At 40.0% G+C, this 12103-nt stretch overlaps 1 protein-coding gene across 7 annotated transcripts in view; it reads left to right on the forward strand.

Moving 5' to 3' along the window:
• The window catches only part of nav1b (neuron navigator 1b), a 163859-nt gene that overhangs the window by 121833 nt on the left and 29923 nt on the right, over positions 1-12103 (forward strand). For all 7 annotated transcript variants that reach the window (XM_041782722.1, XM_041782721.1, XM_041782724.1 and 4 more), the window contains one exon: positions 11908-12058. In XM_041782722.1, coding sequence (XP_041638656.1) covers positions 11908-12058 — 151 coding nt within the window. The remainder of the gene's footprint in view (positions 1-11907; positions 12059-12103) is intronic.

A 12103-nucleotide genomic window follows, 5' to 3' on the forward strand; every position in this document is an offset into this window, starting at 1 on the left:
CCTTTAAATGCCAAATTGTGCCGCTTGTTCTGAAGCACAGTTACAGAGCATGGACGTTTAACTGTAGTCATAAGGGGCACAGATTGAAGTCATTGTGCCTCCTGCTGGACACCTAATGTCATGACAGCACATGGAAACAGGCTGAAGAAGCAGATCAGACTCATTGTGCTTCCTTTTTAATGTATAGATCCTTTACAAAAGACATAAGGGGTGTTTACAGTGGGATTTTAAAGATTTATTTTGAGATTTTAAATCATGACAAACCATGAATGAACATTAAAAAAGATAAGATTTTGTTGTCAGTTTGCCCATATTACAAGCTCACAAACCCTCACATCTCAATCACATCACATGTAAAAGGCCTTTCATAAAAAAAAAAAAAAAAAAAAAAAAAAAAAAAAAGATTTTGGAGTTTCTAAATTTACTAATAGGCAAAATGGAGCCTTGTGACATTTCAAGTCATTGCACATCATCTTTAAAGTCTAGTTGGGTTTATTTTTGTAAGGATTCCTATTAGCCACAGCATTGCTGCAGTTATTCTTCCTGGTCTGTTTCCAATAATTGGATAAGTTTCAATACATCTGACAAGCCAAACCAAACTTTTCACTGTTAGGATATGCTGATTGTGATTAAATGCCTTTACTGTGTTAAAGCCCCGTGAGTTTGTGGTTTGTAATGAAGCTTCTTAATGAATACTGATGCCTCCGTATGACCTACAAAAGCAAACAAGACCACCAAGAAGGAGATTTGTCATCTTATCTACTACCTGGAGTTTGCATGCATGGAGCCTGGGTCTGTTCAAGGTGGCATGGCTGCTGTAGGGTAGATGAGACAGAGAATGTGTCCATGCTGGCATGAAGGAGGGTGGCTGTGGGACGCTGGACTAACTTAACCAAACACCAGTGAAGGAGGGTTCACTTGATAACCCAGACAAAGTTTTAGCTTCTTGCTGTCTATCGGTCAGCATGGTTGACTTGTGCAGGCAAATCGTAAAGATTTAACCGGGTAAAGGGACTTCTTCTTTACTGCGTGCTTATCCTTTTTGTAGAGCACAAGTGCCTTGTGTTTATACTTCAAATCTTATATGCATGTTGTTCCTGCTATTGGCTCGGTTATGACAAAGTGACCAACTGCTCGCTGACAATACAGCCTTTGTATGAAATCTAACAGGAAAAACATTCATTGTGGGGTGCACATTACACATTTAAACTGGGTGCTAGTTCAGCAGTCCGCAATGCACTGGCTACACGCGCAAACCGAATTTTGCAAGTTTCACACAGACCTGCTAAGCCTGGACCTAGATTCTAGCTTAGCTATGGAACAATTTAAGGCCCAAAAGTTAAGATACGTGGAGGACTCTGTCTCACTGTTTGGCAAGCAACAGGCCTGTTGCCCATGCATCGTTAATAAAAGCACATGATTTATGAAGTGTTACCCTGAAAGACAGAGAAAAAAAATCCTCCCTGATTGAGTTTTGATCATTATTGTGCCTTATGATTCTCTTATCTCCTGAGGTATTGTTCTGGATATTTCCCAAAATGTGTTTGCTCTTGATAACAGAAGAATGTTATCTAAAAATATCTCAAAGATTGTGGGTGTAACATGCATGTCTTGTTTTTCTAGGAGTGAAATATCACTCCTCCTCTTATTATTATCTTTCTGTTCCTCAGCCTATTTCAGTGCTCTTGGTTATGCACCTCTTCTCCAGTCAAAGTAAGCATTGATGATACATTTCAGACTATTGTGTGTGCTGCTGGGTCATTTCCTTTTCAACATGTGAGTGTCACTGTTCAGAATGAAGGTAACTCAAAGAAAAGGTTTGTGCATTTAAGAATTAAATGGCGTGCACAGATTACTGACCCCAATCTGATTCAACACCTTCGGGATGACCCCTAACAGTGACGTTTGAGAGAGCCAGGCCTTATCACTGAGCGTCAGAGCCAAACCTCTGTGACACTGCTGATTGAATGGGAACAAATCCCTGCAGCAAGGTGAAGAAATCTGGTGGAAGGACTTCCCAGAGGAGTCGGGACTGTTTGAAAATACTCAAACATGGCTGTCAATGTTCAGCATGTCCTCTTACATTTTGCCACCCATCACATTATCTGGATAACTGTATATATTTTTTCTACTTTATCATGATTTTATGAGTCTTTCGTAGCTCATACAGTACCTGCTCAGAAAAAAATCAGCTGAGAACTGTCAGATGATCAAAGTCTAAGGCTGCAGCACCTGTTTTATTAAGCTGTTAGTCACAAACGGTAATAAGTTAAAAATATCAGGTTTCCATTATCCTTCATTCACCCAGAGCCTGGGCTCTTGAATCTATGTTTATGAAGATTTGTGCTGATCTCTAGCTTTTTCGTGGTTTGGCATTCAAATTGTGCAGACCTTTGCTCCATTTCCTGTTCCCCTGTTGGATTCTGGATTTCAATGCATGGTCCTACTGTATGAGGATTTCCAAATTAATTCAGTGTTCTATCCTTAAACTTCTCCAAAAGTCAGTTTTCAGTGTAGTCAGATATAAAGCATGGCAATTCCGAGTTAAAATATTTCTAAACACAATTACAGCATCATGAACATGTGAAATCGGAAATTCACTTGTGATTAGTGTATGGGCATGAATTTTCAATTTCCATAACAGCTTTTGTGCTTCCATCCCAGTGGTAAAATATCATTTTGACCTTTCCTTAACATACTATTTTCAGTCATTGATACCATTATTAGATTTCTATGGCCAACAGTCAAACAACGCTTTATATCAGTTTCAATTCCACAGCTACAAAAATAGCATAAAAGTCATGCTCCCAAAATAGAGTTTTTTTAGTAGAGTTTAAAGATTTACTTTTGGGCTTTTAGCCTTCATTTCAGAAGGACAATGCCTGGAGTCAGACAGTGGTTCCAAACCATTTTTCCATGGTCCCCCAAATATGTATCCAAGAAAAGCTAATCTGTCAACAATAACCATCAATTTGAAGTATTTTCATTGACACATTCCCAGCAAAATAGACTTACACAATTGTTCTAACCAAAAGACCTTTGTCTAAACTATCCAGTCAGCAAAAGAGGAAAAAATTAGTAAAAATATTTAAATTAAAAAAATGTAATGATTTTCAGTTAATGCACATCTTATTTTGGCAACCTCTTTAGATCTAGTGAAATAGGAAATAGGGGAGAACATGTAAGGAATAGTTTACCCAAACAGATTATATGAAGGTTTTTTGGGGAGGAAAACATGTAGGTCTATTTAATGGGGGCTACTGCACTAGGTGATCCAACTATTACCTCACTTGTTACACAATATTGTGCTTAGCAGTGTTTCCAGTATGAATATTCAGAATACATCAACAAAGTCTGTTAGATATTATGGTTTCTTCTCCATCCTCCCATTATGTTGTAAAGGTCACATGCAAAAATCACTTTTTCAGGATTTTCTAACAAAAATATGTGCCCCAGGCTTGTCCCCCCCCAAACACACACCCCTTTCTGAAAATGTGTGCTGAAACAAGCCGTTCTCAGATTTTCCTCTCATGTTGTCATGTGGGGAGTTAACCCCGCCCCCAGGTCCGGTTGGCCCTCTCCTCTTGGAAGAAAATTCCACCCTCCTCTCCTGATCCTCCTCTCAGCTGGCAGCTGAGAGGAGGATCAGGAGAGCTACATTAGTTTCGCCACATCCATTTCCTGAGAGGGGCGGAGTCAGACAGCTCATTAACATTAATAGCCACAGGCACAGAAACAACTTGTTCTGAGCAGGGCTGAAACAGAGGGGTTTTTAGATGTGCAAATATCCAATACTAGAGTGTTTTTTTCAGCAACGAACTTAACAGGCATGTTTTGTGGACCTCTGAGACCAATATAAACTTGTCTTTAAAGGTTAAAATATGTGACCTTTAATGTGTTTCGACCTGAAGAGCTCAGTTAACTGCACCAGAGACACACGGCCAGGATAGATCAAAAGGAAAGGCCAGATCATGGAAACAATTTCTCATCTGTTAACTCCAGGGAAAGTAAGCACAGGTCTTCATGTTGATACGACCTCTAACAGATGGACTGAACCTTTAATTTAAACAATTTGTAAATATTCCCAAATTACAGCTTGTGTCAGGAAAGCAAACATGCAGAGGATGTTTCTGACACAAGCCATTTGGTTATCAGTGCAGGACAGCTGTTTCTATACAGTACAAACATCACCGTGGGCTTGTTTAGCAGCTCTGGGGCCAGGTTGAGATAAACAGGAGACGTTAGCAACACATTCCTTTTTAAGTGCACTGTAAACAATGTGTCGCACTTATCATTCTAGGCATAGAAATGTGCATCTGAGATTTTATTTTGAAGAGAGAGTTTTGAAGAAAGCAGCAAGATTTCAAACACAAATATTTTATGATTTTTGTGAGCAAAACAAGAAGAGCAATAGGCTGAGAATTGTTTGTCAGATGATGATCAGAGAGGCGATATGAAAAGACAGCAGTAGACTCAACAACCTTTTATCAAACATCTCATTCTGTTAGAAGATATTTCGAGGAATGCCTGTCTCTCCGCCGTCTTGGTACACACTCTGACTGTAAAACAGCTGTTTAATATCACTGAAAAGTAAAACCACAGCCAGTCTGATTTCTCTTTAAGCTGACTTTGTGTTTACATTACAAAATGTGGTTTAATTTGGAAAATCACAGAGAGCCACAGAATGTCAGTACATCAAAAATAAAGGTCAACTTGTTCTTGTTTTGAAATATGAGCTTTTCACAATCGATGCGCTCTCACGATCACTCCTGCAAGAAGAAATACACACACTTTTATGTCATGTTTGGTCATGTAGAATCTTTTGCAGCTCCAGTTTGAGTTACAGAACAGTGATTTGGTCTAAGATGTGGACGGGGTGTGGGATGTCGACGGCCCACAGAGCCTTTACCTCCTGCTGTAGTTTGCAGAGACTGCGCCACTGTTAATGAGAGGGGGAGGGAGCTTTCCAAGGCTGCTCAGGCCTTAGTGGAGGTCCTCGTGTCATCTGTGGCTTTGTGGTTGCACTCGCTATGATTCAGGCCTTCTACCTCAGACTGAGTTTTTCCAGCCAGGCCCCAAGAGGGTAATGATTGAAGAGGGAACACAGTTTTTTAGGGTCATTTCATCATATTAATGATCTCTTTCATTTAAAAATGTGCCGGAATCTAGAGAGGTTTATTCATGTTAGTTTGTTAAATCTTTCTCCACTTAAAGGTCTGTTTTAAACCCTCAAAATGACTCACTAAAGAAATCAGTAAGACCGATTTGAATCACTATATTTCAGAGCATTTGTCGAGTTTGAGGTGTGTTACCTCACTCTCACTCTTAACAGCGTCATTATAGGCTGCATTAATGTCTGGCTGTTCCCTATTCTAATCTGGAAAACTTCCTTGTGCAGACACTGAGCAACACTGGAATCACATTTACAAGCAGCTGGCATTTATTGTTTCTACGTCTGGTTCATTTTAGTACTTTAAAGTTGCTATATCTACATTGCAGAGTCATATGCATTGTCTCACAGCTCTCTTAACTGTTGAAGGTCCAGTGAAAATTCTGTATTCTGTTGAAAAGCCTGTTTATTTCACTTTTAAATGGTTAAAAAGTTGCCAGATATTTACAACCGATATTTTGGCTATGAAGTTCTGTCTTTATCAGTTATAAATATTGGCCATACAAACAAATAAGTAAGTGGAGTTTTACGCTGAATCAACAGACCTGTGTCAGTTGGAGTGTTTTTGTTTATTCGTCATCTTTCGTTACACTTTAAAGGGGACATATTTTACCCTTTTAAGACAAGTTTATTTTGGTCTCGGAGGTCTGCAAAACATGCCTGTGAAGTTTGTTGCTGAAAAACACTTGAGTATTGGATTTTTGCATGTCTAAAACCCCCTCTGTTTCAGCCCTTCTCAGAACAAGCAGTTTCTGTGTCTGTGGCTTTAAATGTTAATGAGCTGTCTGACTCCACCCCTCTCAGAAAATGGATGTGGGTTAATGGATGTGTCTCACCTGAACCTCCTGTCAGCCGGCAGCTGAGAGGAGAATCAGGAGAGGGGGGAGGAATTTTCTTCCAAGTGGGGAGGGCCAACAGGAGCTTGGGGCAGGGCTAACTCCCCACATGACATCATGAGGGGAAAATCTGAGAACAGCTTGTTTCAGCACACATTTTCAGAAAGGTGGAGAAAGAGAGGGACAGAGGGAGTGGATTTTTCTGGTACTTGAGGGGATTGTGGACAGGCCAGCAGCACATATATTCTTAGAAAATCCTGAAAAAGTGATTTTTGCAAAATATGTCCCCTTTAAAGTATGTTTTAAGGACTGAAATTTTAGGTCAGAACTACATTGAAATATTGGCATTGATATCGGTACCAGCTGAAATTATTTTATAAGCATCAGGTATCAGCAAAAATCCAATATCGTGCATCCCTAGTTATTAATAAGGGTTAAAAAAAAAAAATTCGGTTATCATGGATTAACTTTACAATTCTCTGACCTCAGAGAGACGTTAACAGATAACATTATCTGCATCTTATTGGGGCTGAACTGTTGAACTATGTTGCTTTTTGGCAAGGCTAAATGTTTCTGACATTAATAGCCCTCTAATTGCTTTAAGGGCTAACCCAACCCCACTTATTGAACATAAAAGCTGACTTTTTGTCACTTCAATGTTGAAGTGAAAAGTTTCCGTGATTTCAGAGTGAAATATTTGAAAATAAAATGGTTATTCCTGGTTGGTGACGTTTTACAGCGCAGTAGAGTAATGGGCGTTACCATGGTTACTGCTCAGTCCGACAGCCGTTGGTCATCATTTCTCTTAGGAGCATCGGGGTCTCTCTGGTCTCATTCCTGCCTCCTTTTTTCTCCCTTTCTTTCTCTTTTTTTTTATGAGAGGGGGGTGTTGCCTGTCCAGCAGTAAACTGCTTCTCTCTGCTCTGCTCTGCTCACTGAATGAGAGAGAAAAAAGGTGCTTTTTTGCTCGAGAGGATATGAATTTAAATCTCCGAACATACACGGATTATTCAAGGGAGTTGTGCTCACCAATTAACGGTCACAAATGAGCGGTCGTGTCCTGATTGGTAAAGTGCCTCCTCTGCGGTCAGCACAACGGGCTCGAAGGACTTTACTTTTATCGCCAAGGTAATGATTAAAGTGATAATTAACAGAGTCAGAGTCTTTTGAGATATTTTAAAAGTCGTTAAATTCTCTGACATGCTACTGTAGTTGCTCCGTAAGTGTCATGACGTTCGCACTGCTAGAGGTACTAATGTCCAATAGCTTAATTTTTTAGCTAAACATGACTAAGCTAACTGTACAGTAATGGTAGTTTGTGGTAACATCAGCCGAATTCGTGAAATTGTTCTTATTTAATTACCCTTTGTCTCTAAATGATAAGGGATTCTGCCCAAAAACAGGAGCAGAACTCATAGTTTTGTTTACTTTGGTTACACGTGTGCAATACTATAGCAAAGCCATGAAAAGTACAGGGAAGTATGTTTACAGCATGGTTTACATCCAAAACTGTAACATCTGTAGCAGTTTACTCTTGAATGACACTGCAGTTCTGCTACCACAGCTATCTGTATAATAGAGATGCCTCACTCTGCCATAAGCCTGCACCCCGGGAGCCTTGTCTTTGCTGTGCTTTGTGCAGAAAATAGACTTTGAAAAAGTGGACTGCAAGATGCGTTTTTACCTTGTGCTATTTATGTTAATGTTACTATGAAAAATATTGTGCACTATTTTAACTTCTAAATCATGTATTTTCCATGACTTAATAACTTGTATGCCTGTACGTTTGTCTGTGTGCTGAACCATGTCCATTTGGTGCTTTAAGAGATTTTGTTAGATCCAGATCCAAGCCTGGACACTGATTCTTAGGTACTCACCCTTTTTCTCCAAGCCAACACACCAATCATCTCTTACAGTTCTCTTAAATCAAAACATTTTCGCAGCAACCTGACTCAAAATTATCGCCCGGACACACAAATCAGAGAGACGTTGGAGTTGTGCCACTAAAAACAACAAGTTAATTGCCACCCTATGTACAAAGTATGCACTTTGCTGGCGTATACTCCCACCCTCTCACTGTCTGGATTTTACCTCAGAGAGCAGAAAGTTTGGCTTGTAATATTTGTGGTCCTCCTCCTGCTTCTTCGTAGGCTGACATCCTTGTGGGGTAATTCATGGCTCCCTTGACAGAGGTGGTATTGTTCTAACAGATCAGGGACATGTGGACTTAATGCGAATCAAAAGTATTCTCCTTATTGATGATGTGTGAAAAAGTATTGATTCCTCAGTTAAATTTAATGTAGGTATTTCTCTCCTCTTGTAAAACTCCCTAAGGTCATTTATCTTTTTTCACAAGTTGACTTTTTGTTAACCTTCTCTATTACTGTTAGTGTGTTAGACAAAATCTCTTGTTGCCAAGCTTCTTCCCATTTGATGGAATTACCCAGAGATTTGATTTGATTCTTGGCCTCAGTGAAAGAAGAAGGACAAATATACAGTATTGTGTATTAGGATGACTTAATATCTTTAATAAATTGTTAAAATCACTAGAATTTAAAGTTGTCTCATGTTAGTTATGTTGTCAACAAGTATGTGCTTTGCAACAAGATATACAGGTACATCTAAAAGTGAAAAAGTTCAATATTTTTTGTCACTCATTTCAGAGAGTGAAACCCATATATTATATAAACTCATTACACATGGAGTGAAATATTTCAAGCCTTTATTTCTTGAAATGTTGATGATTATGGCTTACAGATAATGCAAACCTAAAATTCAATGTCTCAGAAAATTAGAATATTGTGAAAAAGTTCAATATTGGAAAGTCATGGTGTCACACCCTAATCAGCTAATGAACTCAAAAAACCTGGAAAGGTTTCCTGAGCCTTTAAATGGTCTCTCAGTCTGGGCCAGTAGGCTACACAGTCATGGGGAAGACTGCAGACTTGACAGATGTCCAGAAGACAGTCATTGACACCCTCCACAAGGAGGGTAAGCCACAAAAGGTCATTGCTAAAGAAGCTGGTTGTTCACAGAGTGCTGTATTCAAGCAAATTCATAGAAATTTGAGTCTAAGGAAAAAGTGTGGTAGGAAAAGGTGCACCAGCTTAAGGGATAACCGCTGCCTTGAGAGGATTGTCAAGCAAAATCCATTGAAGAATTTGGGGGAGCTTCACAAGGAGGGGACTGAGGCTGGAGTCAGTGCAAGAGTCACTACACACAGATGAATCCTAGACATGGGCTACAAATCTGGCATTCCAACGTCCTCATCTCAGATGAAAGTAAATTTTGCATGTCATTTAGAAATCAATGTCCCAGAGTCTGGAGGAAGAGTGGAGAGGCACGGAGTCCATGTTGCTTGAAGTCCAGTGTGAAGTTTCCACAGTCAGTAATGATTTGGGCTGCCATGGCATCTGCTGGTGTTGGTCCACTGTGTTTTCTGAAGTCCACAGTCAACGCAGCCATCTACCAGGAAATTTTAGAGCACTTCATGCTTCCTTCTGCTGACAAGCTTTACGGAGATGCTGATTTCATTTTCCAGCAGGACTTGGCACCTGCTCACACTGCCAAAGGTACCAAAAGCTGGTTCAATGACCAAGGTGTTACTGTGCTTGATTGGCCAGCAAACTGGCCTGACCTGAACCCCAGAGAGAATCTGTGGGGTGTTGTCGAGAGGAAGATGAGACACACCAGACCCAACAATGTAGATGACCTGAAGGCCGCTATCAAAGCATCCTGGGCTTCCATTACATCTGAGCAGTGCCACAGGCTGATCGCCTCCATGCCATGCTGCATTGATGCAGTAAGGGCTAGGGTTCACTACTCATGATGGTCAGCTGCACATAGTGAGAAAATGATCCCTCTTTTCATCCCCAATTAGCTATTGTATTTTACTTTAGGTTAAGTCATGCCATGAAATATACAACCTGGTTGAAGAGCCATATTCTCTTGTAGTAACTGCACATTAAAGACTAATCATACTTTACAGTGAAATTCCCTTGGGTTTCATAAGTATCTGCTCAGTACTTTGACTAAACTTTAAATGCCTTACTTTGTATTTTACTTGAGTAGATTTATAGACCAAAACTTTTACTTAAGTAGATTTAAACCAAAGTAAGTGAACTCTTACTTAAGTACTAAAGTCTGGTACTTTTTCCACTTCTATATGAGAGAGTGGTCTCTGATTGGTAGGTCAGCTGACCTACCAGAGAGCTAACAAAGACTCATTTACTGTAATGTTTTTATTATTCCGACAGCTTAAAAAACAAACAAACAAAAAACAATGCAAAGTGTCAAGCTTCTTCTCCATTTTAAAACTGCAAATACAACTCAGCTGCAGCCGTGTGATTAAATCCAATTCTGAATGAGTATGGGCCATTTTTGTCTCCCTATATTTTTCTATGCACTTCCATGTTCCATGCTCCTTCTAATTGCAGCCTGCAGAGCCACAAAGACCATTTCAGCTCAGTGGGGAAAGCAGAAGAAAGGGAAAAGAACCAATTCAGCTTAGCAGTGACTCAGCTTCAACAACGTTTTATTAATCTACCTTGTCGGCTGTGCCACATTTTTGTTTGCCAACATAAATTTGATTTCCACCTGTGGCTGCCAGGAGTAATGATGGGGAACGTAATTATACAAATCTGAGTTTGACTTTAAATAATATCTCTCTGGAGATCTAATTTTAAAATCCCAAAAAGCCATTATTGCTCTTCTCAAACATGTACAACATTTTTATTCCTACAGTCTTATACTTCATTGTTTTTCCTGCAATGTTTTGGTTGACTGAGAGGCTCCATTCTGGTATCTGCTGGTTAAATGTATTCAGCGGATCCATCCAGAGACTTGATGGCCAGTGAGCAGTTTGTCTAGGCCCTGCTTTGCATGAGGAGCCAGTCTGGCAGCATCTGTTTCAGAGCGATGCAGGGCTTCTTTGAGGGGTGGAGGGAAAGGTCAGGGAGGGTTTAGTATCCTGTCACTCTGATTTCCCTCATCCTGTCTCTTTAGAGCAAACCAGACCGCTGTCTTAAACATAAGCTGTCAGTCGCCATACTTTTTATGCAGCATGATTTATTATCATGTCCTGTAAAGTTTTCCTTGAAGCTACACTTAAAGATCATAGTGTGTTAGGCCCTTCTTAAAAACTGCTGGCTTTGCAGTCATGGTGATTTATTACTTTTTTGTACTTTAAAGTACCTTGGAACGTTAATAGTATGACCAATAGTTGCAAATGCATTAAATAGCATGGAATATGACAATGATATCAGTCAGTGATACACAAACCACTGAATCGGCACCACTAGTGTTATTTGGGCTTTACTAAAATCTTAAAACTACAAAGTTGTCATTAAGTACATAAAATCTGGCATTAACTAATAACATTACCATCAGCTGCAGCTTAGAATGAGGCTCCTCAGCTGTTGGTTGGACCAGAATGAGTGAAGTTTAACAGCTATAAGGACCAAAAGCGTTTGAATATAATTGTTATTAGACCCAAGTATCTGCAGTGTGAAGCCATAGTTGGGAAATATGCTTTCTACATAGTATTCAATGGATTGAGAGCCTCTGTTTGGGCAACTACATGAGTAAGTAACCCACACCTAATTCCATTTAAACTTCACAATCCCCTCTTGAAGCTTTGACCACCGTATGGTCTGGGCCTCTGATGTGTTAGTTGAATCAAAGCAGCTGCAGCCATGTTGAAATTACCTGCTTGTTTGAGCATGTGACCACCTCCAGAGGCAGCTTACTGCAGACAGATGGACATATCACTGTTGCTGCCAGCCTCTCCACCCTTTGAACACAGTCTTCTGCAGCTTTACCCAATGTTCACTCAAACAGTATGTTTGCCATTAACTTGATAAAAGCGCTGTTTTGCTAAAGGGTCTTCCTGTCTTGTTACAGTTGGGATGAGAGCAGCTCCATCAGCAGCGGGCTCAGTGATGGTGACGGTGATGGCTCAGAAAACCTCAGTTCTGAGGAGTTCAATGCCAGTTCCTCCCTTAACTCCCTCCCAAACACTCCTCTGGGATCCAGACGCAACTCTTCTGCTATGGTGAGCTCAAAAAACTGAACTTTAAAGCCTGTGACAAGGTTTGAT

This window comes from Cheilinus undulatus, linkage group 3 (genome assembly GCF_018320785.1).
Source record: "Cheilinus undulatus linkage group 3, ASM1832078v1, whole genome shotgun sequence".
Taxonomy (NCBI): domain Eukaryota; kingdom Metazoa; phylum Chordata; class Actinopteri; order Labriformes; family Labridae; genus Cheilinus; species Cheilinus undulatus.